Source organism: Oreochromis niloticus, linkage group LG19 (genome assembly GCF_001858045.2).
Source record: "Oreochromis niloticus isolate F11D_XX linkage group LG19, O_niloticus_UMD_NMBU, whole genome shotgun sequence".
Lineage (NCBI taxonomy): Eukaryota > Metazoa > Chordata > Actinopteri > Cichliformes > Cichlidae > Oreochromis > Oreochromis niloticus.
In genome coordinates, this window is record NC_031983.2 from 24,644,592 (window position 1) to 24,662,405 (window position 17,814).

Genomic DNA, 17,814 nt, shown 5'->3' on the forward strand with positions numbered 1-17,814 from the left:
AAGAAGAGGAGGTGAAACCGGTGCACTTTCAAAATAAAAGACGGTCTCTATCATTCTATGAATAGATTTGTCTTAGACGTTTGTTTTTTACTTTTTACACACACTCATAATTGTTTATTTTCTTTTATGTTTCAGACTATAGCCTAAACATTCTAACGCTTTCCACATAGTCACAGTCACTTTTATTTTGAAAGTTCAAAGCGGAAGTATTTTGTAAATTCGAGCAGTCTGATGGTGGAGGCAGAGCAGCAGGATCCTGCGGGTCGTTTTTGATAGACTTTTGCATAGATCTGTCAATCTAAAGTTTACATTTTGTAATCCCTCTCTTTACAACATGCAGCAGGTCGACACGTTGTTGCACATCGCGAATTTCAGCACACTGTTTGTGTGCATGGTGCTCAAGTTCCCGCAGATCTTTGTACTGATGCGAGCGAAATCTACGACCGGAGTGAGCCTCAACAGCCTTCTGCTGGAGCTGATCGGGTAGGCTGCTGTCCCGCTTCTGGGATGGGTTTTTTAGTTTGTTTCTTGCTCTTAAATTTTGTTACATAATCTGTTCACGTGTGCAAGTATCGATGTAACTTAGTAACTTTAAGCTGCTGTGATGATGGGACGTCTTCCTCTTCCTCACTTGTGGTTGGTGTTCAGCAGTAAAGGCGGACTCATCCTGTCAGAGAGCAGCTACAAATGCTTTCTTCTGAAAACGCTGCGAGACGCTCAGCACTAAAATCTCTGGTGTTGTCTTTGTTACCAAAATTCTTTCTTCTTAAAGGCTGGATAAACGATGTTTAAAAGTTACCATCTTAAAGGTAACATTCTAACAACGTTGAATGTTACCAGTAAGTCAGAATGTTACAATCACCGCGTAACCCGACAGTACAGGTGATAGAATCGCTGGTATTGACTCGATACTTTATTTCTACGGCATATTGATACAACAGAAGTTGACGAAGTGCTTTGGAGAGAGGCACATTTAAGTTTCAGGTGTCCAAAAAAAAAAAAAAAAAAATCAGCTTCAAAATACATGAAAAACTGAAACGTTTGTTTTTTTAGTGCTCATTAAGATGTGTACACAACTTTCAAATTGATGATTGATCATAAATCATCACACTGCTCTCCCAACACAAGCTGCCTTTATACGTCACAAGTACCCACCCTGTATTTACTTTCAGTATAACACAGTGCTATCTTACTTGCATTTCTTTCGACTGTGGAAGGAACCCATGCAGGTACAGAGAAAAAGTGCAAACGTTATCCCTAAAGGCTCCAGCTGACCAGGAGGTGCAAACCCAGGACCTTCTTCTTCGTAGTCGCCTAAGAGGCCACCAAAACTGCATGCATTCTTTAACTAATCTAAACAGCACCTTTCAGGACTTCATGAATATGACAATTCTGCATTTTTTTCTTACTCCAACACATCCTCAAACTGTTGCAGACAAAGTGCTCTCCATTTACTAACACATCAAAGTTTTAAAAATTCTGTCACATTAGGACTCAGTAGCCTCCTGAAAATGGTTATCATGTAACATCCTCAGCATTGCAGTCAAAACATTTTGCCATAGTTAAGCTTTATGTGCTTTTGTCCATGTTTTATCTATGGAGAGACGGACTGAGAGCTTTTAAGACATATTTTAGCATTTTAAGAGTATTTCTGTTTTGTGTGCATTCAACTTTACTGCTCACAGTAGATCTGCTAAAGACCAAAACAGCCTTCATTTGATAACCTTTTGGAACCAAACACACAAGTTATACTCCAATATAATAGTACTCTATATTTCCATTTATATAGATGTATTACTCCTGTATAGTATCCAGATTGCAGGATTAGCAGTGCATTTCATTATAAAAGTTGAGTGACTGAAGCCATCCAGGGGGTCAGACTGGATCCTTTGGGCAGCTCCTGGAGAACAGGTTTGACACCCCCATCCTAAAACCTAAAACTGCCACAGAATCGCTGATGTATAGCAATACATTTTGGCATAAATACCACTTTTACTTTGATAAAAGAAATGAGTATTTCTTACAGATTAAAACTTAAATAGGACACAAAGAGATTGTGTTCCTAACAGCTGAAAAGCTACAGTACCTTAAAATGAAAAAAAAAATAATCCTACTGCGAAGGCTCAACACTGAACAACTGTGCTTTGTTTGCACAGCTGAAGATTTTGGTTAAATGATTAAAAACGGGGTAAGAGTCGGCCTCGGCTGGCTCTGTGTGAAGCTCTGTGCAGTCTGCTGTTGAATCAGTGCAGCAGATTAGAGCTTGAAGTGCTTCTTATGCATTGAACAGGAAGTGTTGTGGTTACCTTCGCTGTTGGAGCAGGAGGGATAAAGACAGTGTCTGTAAGTCTGCGTAATTTCTCTCTCTCCTCGGTGCCTGGCAGTGGCTGCACCGTCTGAAATGTCCCCACTGTTTTGGTAAGCGTTAGCCTGCTGTCACTGTGCATGCCACGCTGAAACAGTGAAGATGTTTATGTAGTTATAGCTACACAGCATGGCTACAAAGCAGCAAAGAAAAGCACTCTAGTCATTCGGCATGAACGGTTTTGTCACTAGTGGAAAAAAATTTCCACACACGCCAATATTAAATAGCTCTATTCTAGATTATACTAACTGGCAGTGGGCTTTACTGATCACTACCTCTTCCTAGGAACAAAAAAAAAAAAAAAAAAAAAGTCGTGACACAATAAAGCCTGAGGGCGGGTAGGTTAATCTGCTATTGATGTCACCATAGGATGTTATTGTGTTATACTGTTTATTTAACATTGTGGGAATCTCTGTCTGTGTGCACATGCATGCAGCTGTATGGTGGCTTGCAAAACAGGGCTGGGAGGCTCAAACCTGTCAGAATCAAAACAAACTAATTAGTGCTGAGGTAAAAATGGATTATGTCATCAAATGCCCCAAATGTAAACTGTATGTATAAATGTATTTTATAAAAAGGGACATGAATTGAGATGCTTTTACTTGCTTTTTTATTTACTTGTCTTTGCATGAATTTCTCGGTTCATTTGCTTTCTTTTTAAATTTTTAATTTATTCAGTAATAACATTTTATATATATACATGCATGTATTTATCAACCCATCCGTTTACTTTTGTGCTGCCTGTCTGGGCTGTGAGAGCAACAGTCTAAGCAGAGGAGTTCAAACCTCCCTCTCCCTAGTCAGGAGGTGATGCCAGTGTGATCCTCAGCCAACTGACAGCTGTAATCTCTCTCCTGGTTCCTGGGTCTGCACTGGGTTCTCTTTACCTAAAAAGATCCTCACCTGTGAGGTGGCATCCAAGTCAGACGCCTAAACCACCTTAACTTGCTCCTCACCCTATTTTTGCATTCATGAGCGCTCACATTGTATTTATTTCTGTTTCATTTTCCCTTCATTTATCTCTGCAAACATTTCTGTTTGTCTTTTTACGTTCCTTTATGCATTTCTAACCACTGCAATCTGCAAGCACATTTGCATAATTTAGCAGAGATGAAAAATCAAAAAAGGAAAATGGAATAATAGATGTTTAGGGGGAAAAGCAAAGGAAAAATCCTGGAATGGGAAAAATAATACCATGATAAACCAAAGAGAAAATTAATCGATATTAAGATAACTAAATATAGAAGCAAGTGAAAAAAATATATATAAATTAGTTCATTTGATTAAAAAGAAAAACTATTGGCACATTTAATGGAGTCTTGATTTCTTTATGGTTTGATTGCAGTCAGTTCAGTCCTCTGTAGACTACTACTTGCAGACCTTCTCCTGCTGAAGGCTACCACTGTTGATTCATCATGTTTGCTGAGCACACTGAGTTGAGCTGCTCCCATAAAAGAGTGAATGAACTGATCATCATGCCGCCGCTTGGCTCAGAAACTGCTTGTTGACTCCCCGTGCGAATCCCTTCCCACAATATCAAGCTTTAAGCACCCACTGAGTCTTTGGCTCGTTTGCCCCTGAGCATCGTTTCTCATTTTAATCAGTACTGAATATAACAAAACACCTCCAGTTTAATAACCTGACACTATATGCTTTACAGGTTCATTGTTTTTGTAACATATCAGATGTACTACGACTACCCACCACCAACCTACTTGGAATATCCCATCCTCATTGCTCAAGGTAAGTTATGCTGTTACATAAATTTCCTCTGCTTATAATTATCTCAGCAAGTGTCTTTTTTTTTTAACCTTGTTTTAGATCCAGATTCCTTAATTAGTTTATCATTCAGAGTCTTAAATGCCTCGCATTGCTCTCTGTAGTCTCTGTCTATTGAGATCATTCAAAAGGAGCTCAGTCATATTAATGTATCTTGTTTAGTAAAGCTGCACGTATGATTGGCAACTTCATGCTCGTGGCAGTGGTGGAGGAAATTAAGACTTTTCATTAAGTGTAATTAAGGGTAGAGAGATGGGCAAAATAAGGTTGGAAAAAACAGGAGTCTGAATACACTCTGAAGCATCTGCAAATATCAGCAGCCCTTGAAATGGAAATCAAACAGAGCTGTAAATGGTGCGGGTTATAACCTGCCGTGTGTCCTCAGACGTCATCCTCCTCCTCCTGATTCTTCACTACAACGGCAGCCTGCGGCAGAGCCTCATCTACGCCGTGGTGTATCCTTTCACTTATCGCACCAATTGATGTGAAAGTGCTCGTTCAATTTGTGCAGAAATCAATGACCCATTAGACTTTTGTGTCCCTGCCTTAACATACTTGTGCTCAGGTTTGTGGGAGGCTGGAGGCTCCTGACTCTGGAGAAGTGGATCATAGATTTGGCTATGGTAATAAACCAGTTTAAAATCAATCATAAGTCAGTGTGTGTGTGAGAGACAGAGTCAGCAAAGAGATGGCATGTCATCAGTCAGGGGCAATGAGGTGGAGCTTTAAGAAGAAACTTATCCAGACCTCATTTCACCTGGTGTTTCTCACCCAGACCTTATAAATGCCAAATGGCCCGGTTGGTTAATGAGATGAACATGTCTCAGGGCGTTTTGCATTTAAATAGGTGAGAGCAGCGAACCCTCTACATCCTTTCCCCTTAAAGTTTGACTGAAGCGGTAGAAAGTGTTTGAAACTTTGAAATTCAGCTCGATGTTCAGCTTGTTATCACGTGAAATCTGACCTCCTTCTCCTCTCAGAGCCTGTGCACATTTATTAGCGCAGCCAGTAAGTTTGCCCAGCTGCAATGCCTGTGGAGGTCAAAGGACGGCAGGCAGGTTAGCGCCCTCTCCTGGGCTCTAGCTACCTACACGTGTATGGGTGAGTTGAACCAGCCAACAGTGTTTGCTTTTCTTTTTTTTGCGGTTGTTGCATTCCCCACTGTCCTGCATTAATAGATCAATAATTAGATATACATTTAAGTTCATAGCTGTCACTGGCACAGTTTTTAAAAAATAAAAGATTTTTAGCTGTGTACCAAACAACATTGATGTTGTAGTATTATAACTCAGTTTAAAATACAAACTTTGAAGTTAAGTTTGAGGATTTTAACATTCATTCATAATGTATTAAAGTTATGTGTTAAAAAGTAATTCAGTAGTCTTCGTGGAGAAGTCTCAGCAATTTCTTCACAAATTCTTTAAAAATTATAACTTTAGGAATTAAAAGATCTACTGTTAATTTTATTTGGAAGCCAAATACAAGCAAAAGTGTGTAATGAGATGGCAAGAACACATTAGTGCTGTTTTGAGAGGGAAATGGAGCATGCTCGTGAGCCCTACAACCTGGATGTACACAGTTTACAGTGGTGTATGATCCCAGAATCCTTTCCATGATTAAGAAGAAACCATTCACAAAGGTCATCATCAAGAGAAGACTTTTGATAAAGATCAACTTGTGAAAAGAAATGTGGAGGTTCATAATCCAAATCTGTAAAAATGTTACATAACCGCTGTTCATGGGGATAAACTGCTCAGATTCATACAAATTCAGCAAAGACTTACTGCAAAAGCACCTCGGGGGGTGTTCTATAGTAGGCAAGTCGATCACCTAATCCAAACCCAATGAGTTGCATTTTAAAATTAAAGGTAGAAACAACAACTGGAATAATTTTAAATGTAACTCCTCAAATTAAAGCTGAGCCCTTAAATTTAAAATTGTAACAAACTGTGGCATGAAAACGTGCCAAGGATCCTGTCGCTACTTTTCATACTGCAGTCCTATCGCTGTCAAACTGAATCCTGTTAAGCACTTTTATCAGTTCACATAAATCCCCCTCACTAAAGTAACAAGTCTACTCTTTCATTTCATGAATATGCATGGTAGTGTTTATTCAGCCCCCAATTTAATAAATGAGCAACCCAACGATTCATTAATTAATGATCAGACGCTCTGTTGGGTAACAGGGATGTCATTAACTCGACTTCCTCTTTGTTTCAGCTCGGATTTACACCACCACAGTGACAACTGGAGACGTGCAGGGTAAGTCGGTCTGAATTACTAATGACTGTGGGAGGTGTTGCATCCCAGAATTTTTAATGAACACTTCAGAGGAAAATGATTTGTTTTCTAAATAACCATCATAGATTTAAAATGAGCACTGTTTTTCCAGTGTATAAAGAGCTACTAGATTAGCTGATAAAATACGCATATCCAGAATGAATAAAACCACAAGGAAGTAAATAGTCACCTTGTAGTTTTATACTTAGTGGTCGATTTCTTTTAGATTAGACTGCTTTAAAACAAAAAGGGACGTTAGTGTGGATGAGGCCACCCGGGCCCGTTCAGTAATCCATCAATGCATCATACTTCTACTATATTTCAGCAAGAGTAAAAGTGGGGGTTTACAAAGCATTAGTGAGACCTGCTATGATATATGGTTTGAAGATGGTGGTGCTGACAAAAAGACAGGAGGTGGAGCTGGAGATGGTAAGATTTTCATTGGCAGAGACCAGAATGGACAGGATTAGAAATGAGAATATCAGAGAGAGATGGTTTGGACGTGTGCAGAGCAGGGATCATGGATGTAAAGGATGTTGAATGTGGAGCTGCCAGGCAGGAGGGAAAAAGGAAGACCACAGAGGAGGTTTGTGGATGTAGTGGAGTAGGACACGAGGAGGATGGTAAGGATAGGGTATTCAAGTATTTCCATTTTGTAGGAGAACCCGAGTCTGGTTAATATTAATGGCTAACTTTCAGTCATAATTAATTAAACTGGCAGGTCTAAAGGGCTGCTTCTTTACAATGTAAGACATCCAAGTTTAATAATGAACATCAGTAACAGGACTGTCATATAAATTTACACACCAGCAGAAACCTGCAGTTTCTTATAAGACCAAAGGATTTCAGGCATCTTTTACCTGGAGTATCCCCGAGTAGTCACCATTTGTAACTCCAGCTCTGCTGTCCTTGTGTGATTCACAGAGACACGTCACTGTCAGCTTCCTTGTTTCTGATCATCTTTTCTCTTTGCCACAGTTCTGGTGCGGTTCATAGCGATGACCCTGCTGAACCTGTGGGTGCTGCTCACTGTGCTCTACTATCAGAGACGCGGCAGTAGCTCCAAGAAGAAAGACTAAGTGTTTAACACTGGATTCTGCAGATCAAAGATGACTGCGTCACTTTAGGCACAACCAATACTGTAAAATGAAACTGACGGGTAACAAGAGTTCTATCAGCAGAGAGATGGTTTTTATATCGTTTGTCTTCCCTGTTAAAGCCACACATTTGTTTGAACAACATTCCAGTTTGTAAAAATCTGTTGATAGGAACAAAGACCAATGCTTTGCCATACTGTCTGTGAAAAAATCTATTGTTAGACACGACAGCACAAACCCCACGTATATGTGAAACGATCCTGTTCCGGGTAAAATGTTTTGGAAAAGCTTTTGTATATGTAAAGTTATTTTCTGAACTGTTTCAATAAACCAAATTCTACCTTTTTACAGTGAGGTCATTTAATTTAAAATAAAAAGTTGAGTATGGGAGAGCAACACTGCAAAAATTCAAAACAAAACATTGCATTAAATATGCCAAAAATTCAATCTCAGATTGATGTGATTTAATTTGCTTCTTTGTAACTCACCATGTTTCTGGACAAAGGCGCAGTTCTTATGATTTGGACACCACCACCACGGTGGATTTCAAATCAAACAAGAGCTGACTGAAGTGCAGACTTTCAGTTTTAATCAATATGGTTTAGCAAAAGTATTGCAGAAAAGGTTTGGGCATTTGTATTCACGGTCCTCTCAGAGGCTCAAAATTGATTGGACAACTAGCTAACGAGCAGTTTCATGCCCAGGTGAGACCTGTTCCCTCATTATTCCATGGCAGATTAAGACGATAAACCACCTGGAGTTGATTGCAACTTTATATATATATATATATTTTTTTTTTTTTTGAGCGCCAGTAAAAGATGAATGGAGACCATCATTACCCAGATAAACCAAACTAAACCAGAGAGACAAGGAAAATGAACAAACTTGCCAGCTCGGCGACACAAAAACAGCTGCAAAACAGAAGATGACTCTATAATCAAGTTGACACTTTGGAGGAGCGAGGGTTTCACAGCAAGGTGAAAATCTCTGGTTACACTTATTCAAAAGGCCAGTGTAAATGTTAGGGGATAACATCTACAAGAACCTGCAGAGTTCTGAAAAAAAAATATTTGGACAGATTTGATTTTAACCTTCATTTATGCAGGTAGTCCCATAGAACTCAGAATTATCGTCTGAAGGCCAAGAATTTTCTTTTTTAGATTCCAGTATTATTTACTGTGTTTGTCTTTTGTGTTTCAGTAGTTTTGAGTACGACTGACAGCTTGTGTTGGACTCAATATCAGAATACGGAGGACTCCATATGCCTAAAAAGCAGAGGAATAAAATCAAAAATATCAATTTGTCACAATTTATATTTATTATACAAAATTGCTATTTAATATTTTTGTGGCACATTTTTATTTTGGCACTTTTGGTTCACCATAGTTGTACACCTCTGCAGCATGACAACATCTAACATTTTTAAAACAGAAAAATGATCCAAACCCAGAAGGCACATCCATGTCTTTATTGTTGAAGTGGTTATTATCATAGAGCTGTTTGATAGCAAACATGCAATCTGGATGTAGAGCCCTTAAATACAAAGTGGACAAGGCTGTATAAATAATATAATGTGCACTGTATGGCATGTAAAATATATACTGTGTATATTTATATGTATAAAACATGCTTCTTGGTTAAAGGAGAGTGCACATACACACACACACACACACTCACACACTCAGTTTACTCTCCACCTGCTAACTAAGTCACATACATACAACATATGCCCAAACTTAGAGTTTGGTTTCCTTTAATACAAAAATAAGGACAAACACTTTTAGAAAAAACTTCAATGGAATAGTGCTGCTCAGTATTTCCACTCATGGGTTCAGGATATGATTGGATACCTTCATTATTTCGGCTTCTTATTGGTCAACTTCCCTCATTTTCACTTTCGGTACTGACTAAAAACGACTAGGCATGTGGGTGAAAAAGCAAACGCATGCAAGTTCACTCAGAGTAGTTTGTGATGAAAGGCGCGGCTTCAGTCAAGTATACTTGGATAATACAATGCCTGTGTGTCGTCTCTGGTGAAGCCCAGATGTACATTCAAAAACAACAGAAGGAGCCGAGCTCGGATCAGAAAGCATTAACGGTGCACCCCTTTGAATTTAGTAAACATTAACCCTCAGAACTGACAGTGCAGGTTTGCAGAGATTATGGGATCGTGAGGACTTCATGTCTTAATCTAATGCCATTTCGAGCAGGATTCTGTTCGCTTTGTAGTCGTTTGACGTCAAACCCATGATTCAGCGTGTGCATGAGTCAGAACTCTGAATAAGAGGCACTCGGAGAATTATTTGCTCACATCCGAGAGGAAGCTGGCCTTCATTTGCTGCCTTAATGACTTTCCATGAAGTCACAGCTCATTTGGTTCCTAAGTACCTTATTCAAGATTCCCCATGGACACGCACCTGAAAGCAGAGCTGTGAAAAGCAAGACGCTACAATCATGTTAAAGAGTTTGAAAGTACAGACACCATAAGCCAACAAAAATACAGACTCTGAGTGTAGTGTTCCCCCATTAAACCCTTCATATTGTTCACAATCATTAAACACAAGAATGTCTTTTTTTTTCTTCTTTTGGCCATGAGAATCCCCAAAGGTGGTGTGGAGGAGGTTTCCTGCCGGCTGCTTCAATCAGACAGTGTCCTGGAGAGAACTGTTAAGGTAAGTGTACCCCCGTTCTTGTCAGCCTTGGTCAGGCTCATAAGAGCTATCCTCCATTGTGTGGGAGCCGAACAAGCTACTCCAGCGCCCCAGAGCTGCACAAGTGCTCTCGCCAAGGACCCAGGAGAGGACTTGGGTCTATATGTTTATGAGTCGCCCAGCTTGCTGTAAAGACGGCAGATGCTGAGGTGAGCTTGCTAAGTGGCTTGGAAACAAGCTGAATAAAAATGGAAAACGCCAGACTTGGTAACTCTCGCAGGCTGAAGCGGGACAGGGTGGAGTGGGCAGTGGAGAAACCAGTCCAGTGTGCTGATCTGCAAATGGAGCTTTGTATAGTCTTTGATTTAGGAAGAAACTCTCCCCACCACCTCATAGATGCACCGCACTCCCGGGCAAGGTTAACTGGAGGGAGAGAGAGAAACAGATGCAAGTTAATCTCAGCAAATATGCAGCGATATGTCAGGAAGATTAAAAGATTGGGCCGCGATTTGAATGGCACAGTGAAGGCATTATTTCATACAATTACCAAATCAAGGACCCGGCTGATTTTTAGACTGCAGATTCTATTTTTAATCGTTACCCTACATTTATTTTATCTCAACAAAAAACTCAAAATTCTTTAAAGTCTTTGTAGTAAACAAACTGGCTAAACATGCAATAGTCCTGCCAAGATATACAATGATCCTACTTTGGATTTTCAGCAAGTCCTATGTCCATAGACTGTATATAAAAGATGGAAATAGCCACCGAGGGGAACATTTCAGCCATTGCCATCTTGTTTTTTGGTTTTTTTTAAAATTTCTTTATATATTTTATGATTTAAGGGTGAAGACACTCCACGCTCATCCTGTGACGAACTGTCAGTCATAAGATGGTCTCACCCTAAACCGGCATATTTAACTAAATGAGTAACATGCTGTAATAAGTAAAACATGAAACCACTGATTTGGTCCATAAGTTCACCAAAAAAAGTGCTGACTGAGGTGTTCATGTGAGCCTTAGTAATTTTTCCATAGAGTTGTACAGAATCGGGCTTCCTTTTGCAACCAGAGGAAACGCCCTCTGCTGGCCATGAGACAGACTGCAAGTCAATTCTGAATTAATTTCTATAAAGAGCATCTGCATGATTTTGGTCCTAGAAACTTTTTGGTTTCTTACTGTCGTCCACTGCACAGCCTGTGTGGAGAGCAGAAGAGGTTTGCTCCAAATTCATTTCAGTTCATTCCAGTTTATCTGCATTTGTAAACATTGCCTGGGACATGAGAAATGAGAAATCTTGGCTTGGATTTCTTCTAACTAAACCGGACATCCCAACAAATTGTCTAAAATCCCAAGAGGCCAAATCGGCAGACTAACTGATGTGGTTCCAAGATTGGCTTCGCTTCTCAGATCATCATCTTTTATTCACAGTCTAAGGACAGATTAACATTAAATAATCTAAAGTCTGCGCGGGAATACAGCAGCGAATTGTTCAAGCGATTCGCAGCTGAGTGCTACCTTGCTAAAAATTGAATTTTTTTCAGACGTGAGAAAAAGTCATGTCTTATCTCTTGTTGTATGAAAAAGGGCAACTTCAGACAAACCTGGGAACTTATTCTCCTCAGTTTATGTGTCAATTTATTTTTGTCCAGTTCAAAACACCCAGTGCCCAAGTGATCCCAACTCTTAGAAGAGCAAATCCACCCAAACTAGTACGTGGCACCAGCTCCATAATACAGAGTATATTCACCACCTGCACCACCTCAGAGTGACACCCAAAACAAACAAACATACACACACTGAGAAGCTGAGATGTTTACAGGGAAACATCTGGTCAAAAGAAGAACAAGGAGGAGGAGGAGGAGAAGGAGGAGCTGTCATTTGTACCAGGTACTGCTGGAATCTTCTCGCTTTATTTTGAAGCCATTTGACCTGCGAGGGCTGAGGTCAGACATTTTTAAGGTTTTTTTAAATGGCAAGCACTGCACAGCACACATTGCACACAGTGTTACCAAATGTGGTGATCAGAAATGTATAGAGGAACAATCATCATCTATATCATCCAACGCCCAGTGCCAGTCCTGGAGACTGGAGTCCTCCAATCTGAAAGGGGAGATTAGTTTTCATGGCCGTGTATTCGTTACTGCACACAACTCATTTCTGTTCTCTGGGTTTATATGAGGGCAGATCCTGAGACACAGAACTGGACTGGACCAGGACAGACAATGAAAACCGTTCCTCAACTTCTGTAGGACACGCATTGTACATAAAGAATAAAGCTTCGCAGGTTAACACCTCAATACACCTTAAAAAGAGCTCTTACTAAAGCTGAATAATCAACACGCTATCTGATTTTTCTCCTTCAAGGTCATCAGTTGCTTTTTTAAGATTGCTTTTTGAAGTTGCATTTGTAACCCGCGCAGATGATGTGCTGTTTTGACAAGAGTGGATGAGATGTACAGTGCACTGAAGGCACTTTATTATAAGTGGTCAGAACGGGACTTTCAGTAAGTAATTTTAAAGCAAGAGCTGACTGAAGATATGACCTTGAAGGTGAAATTTAATCAGTTTAACTCAGGTATAGATTTTTGTGGTCAGTCAGCAGGCCATTATGGAGAAACAGTAATATTAATTTACATCATTGTGACACACAACACTCAAAATGCAGAATATATACTATATACTATAAATAAATATGAAACTTTCTGGATGTTGTACATTAATAAAATACACAAAAACTTCAGTTTTGAGGCTTTTTAGTCAGCCTGCATTATATCGGTCACTCACACTGTATGTACCTCAAATCATTAGAAATCTAGCCTGCAGATCCATAAACTGTTTACCTCCTGCACACCACTTTAACTGACGTAGCTAACATAGATGAATCCAAACTCACACCTATAGGTGTCTATTACATAAAATCAGCTTTTTTGTTTACCTGCTCTTGCTGGTGGGGAGCTGTCGACTGGGCCGCCTCATGGACTGACTGGGCTGAACCTTCATGGAGGTCCGCGGTGAGGAGCGTGCGAACTGATCTGGATGTGGAGGCTTTTTGGGAATCTTCTTGACCAACCGGCTTACCCACTTCTGCTGCTCCTCCTGGGACACGGCCAGCAGGAGCAGGTTCTTGGCTGTAGAAATGTCGTAATTCACTGGTGGTAGAAGAGAAGAGAAATGTTCAGTAACACTCCAATTCACAAACAAATGTCTCGAACATTTAAAAAACCCACCAATTGTAAGTAAGATGGAAACACAGCTTTCATAGAAACAACAGGAACATCCTACCTTTACAGGGGGCAATGATCTCCTCCTTCTTGTCCATGTGGTCCTTGTGGCACTTGATGTGGCAGCGCCGGCACTCCAGAGCAGGCGGCGGCTTGAACATGTTCCACAGTGGCTTTGTGCACGCCTCACAGTTGGTGGGGAAGTGGTAGAGGGTGGGGATGAACTCGTGGCCTTTGTGGCAGACGTAATTGGACTTTTCTCCAATGGGATGCGGCTCCACGGGAAACTCTGGCTCCTTTTTGCTTTCACCTTCATTGGCATAAAGAATCTGGAGAGCGGAAAGAGGACATATCTAACTTTTTTAGCCTTCAACAACTCTTTGAACAATCAACATGCTTTTTCAGTAGAGCTGGGACAGACCTGGAATATCCTGGGAATTTCTTTGGAGTCAGCTCGATACACATCTGTCTGAGTAACAGGTCTCACATGGAAGAGTTTACTGTGTGACAGAAAGGAGTGTTATTTTCTGCTCAAAGCATAGAAGATGTGTTAATACAAACTGAGCAGTTTTCTTTGCAGAGTTGCCTTCAGGTGTCATACTCACTCTATATCGAGCACCATGTAGGGGATGGACTGCTCTCTGTCTTGCTCGCTGTTGTAGAAAAGAATCTTCTTGCTGCTTACTACAACGTACTGCATCGACAGGACAGAGGTGGTAAGAAAAAAGGTCACACGCTGTTTTGGAGGATTAAAGCAGTCTCAACGGTTTAGTCCTACCTTTCTCTCCCATCCAAACTTCTTGGTATTGTTTCTGACGGGGAGAGACAGCCAGCCCTCGAGCCTCATTTCTGAGGGCAAAAAGAAAATTTAGATTATTATGGTTTGGTTTGAAACAATCAACAAAATCACATCACATTAAAGTGAAATATTCTAGTCAGACATTATGCACCTTCATAAAAATGCTCTACTTAAGCATTTAGGCACTTTATATAACACACCTCATTCCCTCATTCTCTTTTTTCTACATCTAAGTGATTTGTATCTAACCTCCACACACATTCACACTCTGATGAAAGTATTCGAGAACAACTCAGGGTTCAGTATCTTACCCAAGGATGCTTAGGCATGCGCACCGGCGCAGCCAGGGATCGTCATTAATGTGTGCATAACATGCTAATAATAAAATCACTATATTGTGATTGAAAGTACTTAACTTGAGCTCAATTATAGTTGCCTTGTGATTGTCTGATTAAAGGCATAGTTGAGCAGGTGCACTTTGTGAAGTAGCCAGTGAACGTAAACATTGTACAAGAAGATGTTTGTAAGTGACCTTAAACCTTAAAGCTGTGGTGAATACAAACTGTCAGAAATACTTTCTTTGTTTAGTGGCTGAGCTCTTACCTGTGTACGCATCATCAGCATCAAACTCGGGTCCGCTGCTGACGCTGGCAGAGTCCATCGACTGAACACTGAGCGTCTGCAAGAGATTTCTCAGCTGCTCGATGTCACTGTCCTTACTGTCCAGAGCCATCTGCAGCTCAATGCGCATCTGGCTTTCATCCGCCAGTTGCTATAGATTAAAATGAGAAGAAATAACATATTTTAAGTGTCGTAGTCAGAGATACAGCAGCAGAGTGTCGTTTCACTGCAGGGGAAAGAAATTTCATCTGTTCACTTACTGCTTGCATTTCGTTGATCTCCTTCTGATATTTGATGATGGTGCTGTTCAGCTTTTCCTTCTCTGACCTGAGCTCAAGCTGCAGCTTCCTGTTCTCCTTCTCCTTTCGCCGCATGTCTGTATCGTTACCACGGCGGCTGCCTCCGCCACGCACTTCCTTCCTGTTCATGATCTCTGCCAGCTTATTGACGGCCTGCGGATGGGGATAAGATTCAATCTTAACTTAAGAAAAATGGTGGGAAAAAATGTAAATTTAGCCCATGAAGAGGAGGATTAGTCTTGAAAGTCTGTCTCTTCATCTTGTGAGTTATTGCTTTAAAAACACCGACCTGAGTTTTTAGCGTCCTCTCGCACTGTAGCTGCTTCTCAAATGCCTGCTTCATCTGGCTTATCTGCTGCTCCCAGTCCTTCGACTTCTCAGTTTCTGAAGAGAACAAAAGAAAAAAAAAATTATGTACCCAGACCAAAATATATTATTCTTGTAATAAACGTTTAAATGTTCTAATTACCCTCTATTGCCTCCTTCAGTTTGTTGTTCAGTTCCTCCTTCTCATTGGCCAGATTGGCGACATCACTCGTCAGGGTCCTATTAGCTTCTTCCAGCTGCAATGGACAGCAAATACTTTCAAATCTGCTCTTTTGTGGAACTATAAACTCAATCTCAAACTATTTTCAGAGCATATTTATTGGGCTTGAGATGCACTGCATTTACACGTCGTGATACTTCCAGGACTGTGGCGAGTTATTCTATTTAACAGCTTTTAATCGTCTGATGATACAAAGACTTTCACCTCACTTTGATCATCTTCATTTCACGCAAACTGAAAAACTCACAGAGCTGATGGTGATGTCCTTATCGGAGAGCTCCTGGCGATGGCGAGCCATCATTTCCTTCAGTTCCAGCTCCTTCATTATCTTCTCCTTCTCAAGGTCAGAGTACTGCTCCTCAGCGATGGAGCGCGCCAGCTGCTCCGAGTCAGCCTTTGTCAGAGTGATCTCCAGCTGTGCTGCCAAAGAGTCCCTGAGAGGAATAAAAAGAAACGCAAGCCTGAACAACCCACCGCACAAACCACACGTGTCTCTTATTGAGAGATAAATGAACCGAGCCTTACATTCATCATCACCGTTTTTCTGCTAATCATTTTTTCGAAGATTAAAGTGGATGAATTTATTTCAAATTATATCTTCAAACTGAAAAACCTCCCACCTCTCCTCCTGCAGCTCCTGCAGAGACTGCTGCACTTCTTTGTAGAGTTTGTTCCTCTCTTCACATTCCTCCTTCAGCTCACGAACCTGGGTCTTATAGAGAGTCTGGAGAAAAGGTAACAGGTCAAATTCGGCCCCATACTTAATACATCAACAACAAAACTCTACATAACTTGTTAATGCAGAACCCTCCAATGGGAGGGCCAGAGAGGTGAGAAAGTTTCACAACAAGCGGCTTCTCCTGACTGATAATGAACACGGTAAAGGAAATCGTCACTCGGGCTTCATTTTGCATACACAGTTTGATACATACTGTTGACATTGTACAAAAATATTAGCTAATGGATGCCCATTCAAGACTTCACCATTATTCAGCTCTTGTAAATGCATAACAGATTAGCTACAGAAATAAAAGGAACCCTCTGATTTTAACAGCCTACGTTCCCATAGAATAAGACCATTTGTGCTACGGTTTATTTACTTTATTTTCTAAGTGCATTATAGAAAATACATCCCTTATTATCCTATATCATCTTTAAACATTACCGGATTATTATGCTTCAACTAGGGAATAACAGCACTGCAGTCTAAAATAGCTGACTGTTATTTGACAGTATAGTGTGGAGCAGCCCCTGTAGCTCTACTCTATAAATATCAGAGCACATCCATATTGTGGATGTAAGAACTGCTAGACCCCTACACACAACTGAAACATTTAGTGAGTTTCCTTTCCAATGAGTTAAGCTCCAGCTTGGACTTCAACTGTAGCGCTTACACCTTCAGAGCAGAATAAGGACTGCCGTCCGCAGCTGCAGTTCAAGACAGCAGAGTTAGAACGAGTCTCTGACTCATAGGCAGCTGAATATTGTGAAAACTGCCACAGCAGCGCCCTGATCAGGCTGAAAAGGAGTGAAACACATCGTGGATGCGACAGAGAAAAAGCTGTTTAGCCAGGAGGAGAGAGGGGACTATTCAGTGGTAAATCAATCAGCAGTTTGTGCCGCTCAGTCAGATGAATGAAACCATAAAAAGCCTAAAATGCCAAATCAAAGTGTCTTCATTTTCCATCCACATCTGTGATCAGATATCAGACTTACTGAGAAATACTGCTCAGCCTCTAACTGGTCTTGTAACTCCTTCATTTGTCCATCTGTGTCCTGTCTTTCCCTGTGAAAAGAAAAATGAGTCGATGATTCATAATCTGACCACATAAGGAGCATGCAGTATGCCTGCTGGGAAAGTGTTACAACAAAATTAAACTTACTTGCGCAGCTCCTGGTTCTGCTTCTCCAAGCTGCGCTTAATATCCAGCAGGTGATTAGTTTCCTGCTTGAGCTGCTTCTCAGAGGTTTTCAGGGCACTAAGCTGCTGGTTTTGAGCCTTCAGGTCGTTCTGAGTCAGGTTACGCTTCTGGGTCTCCTGCTCGATCTTCAGTGTCAGGTTCTTCACCTGAAAGAACAAAAGGAATTTAATAAAAGTTTTTTTTACTCGCATCAGCTCTTTTTTCATTATCCTTCTATCCAATTTTTGGCT

At 40.6% G+C, this 17,814-nt stretch overlaps 2 protein-coding genes and 2 long non-coding RNA genes across 8 annotated transcripts in view; 2 read left to right on the forward strand and 2 right to left on the reverse strand.

The window, feature by feature from the left end:
- Nucleotides 1-206: 206 nt before the first annotated feature.
- On the forward strand, nt 207-7,869 carry slc66a3 (solute carrier family 66 member 3). Its single transcript, XM_003445443.5, has 7 exons — nt 207-483; nt 4,026-4,108; nt 4,530-4,599; nt 4,710-4,767; nt 5,125-5,245; nt 6,365-6,406; nt 7,403-7,869. The coding sequence occupies exons 1-7, from the start codon at nt 335-337 to the stop codon at nt 7,501-7,503; spliced, it is 624 nt and encodes a 207-aa protein (XP_003445491.1). The 5' UTR covers nt 207-334; the 3' UTR covers nt 7,504-7,869.
- LOC112843157 (uncharacterized) lies at nt 2,706-7,420 on the reverse strand. Its single transcript, XR_003215325.1, has 2 exons — nt 7,285-7,420; nt 2,706-2,841 (listed from the first exon to the last, which is right to left on the reverse strand). It is a non-coding gene; the product is annotated as an uncharacterized LOC112843157 (long non-coding RNA).
- Nucleotides 7,870-8,344: 475 nt separating the features above from the next.
- LOC109196002 (uncharacterized) lies at nt 8,345-9,472 on the forward strand. Of its 2 annotated transcripts, none has more exons than XR_002057473.2 (2): nt 8,345-8,498; nt 8,722-9,472. It is a non-coding gene; the product is annotated as an uncharacterized LOC109196002 (long non-coding RNA). The 2 variants fall into 2 exon arrangements; XR_003215239.1 differs by having other exon boundaries at nt 8,725-9,472.
- A 35-nt stretch (nt 9,473-9,507) lies between these two features.
- The window catches only part of rock2a (rho-associated, coiled-coil containing protein kinase 2a), a 42,675-nt gene continuing 34,368 nt past the window's right edge, over nt 9,508-17,814 (reverse strand). Inside the window, exons 19-33 of one of the 4 annotated variants that reach the window (XR_003215238.1) lie at nt 17,546-17,730; nt 17,379-17,448; nt 16,283-16,386; nt 15,910-16,096; nt 15,585-15,678; nt 15,405-15,499; nt 15,077-15,268; nt 14,799-14,967; nt 14,175-14,245; nt 14,002-14,090; nt 13,818-13,896; nt 13,458-13,725; nt 13,111-13,324; nt 11,971-12,113; nt 9,508-10,595 (exon numbers count right to left, since the gene is read on the reverse strand). Coding sequence is in view for 3 of the 4 variants with exons in the window: in XM_013271514.3 (XP_013126968.1) it covers nt 12,197-12,275; nt 13,111-13,324; nt 13,458-13,725; nt 13,818-13,896; nt 14,002-14,090; nt 14,175-14,245; nt 14,799-14,967; nt 15,077-15,268; nt 15,405-15,499; nt 15,585-15,678; nt 15,910-16,096; nt 16,283-16,386; nt 17,379-17,448; nt 17,546-17,730 (1,896 nt within the window). In the remaining variant the exon portion in view is untranslated. The other 3 variants (XM_005477541.4, XM_003445507.5, XM_013271514.3) reach the window with 3 other exon arrangements.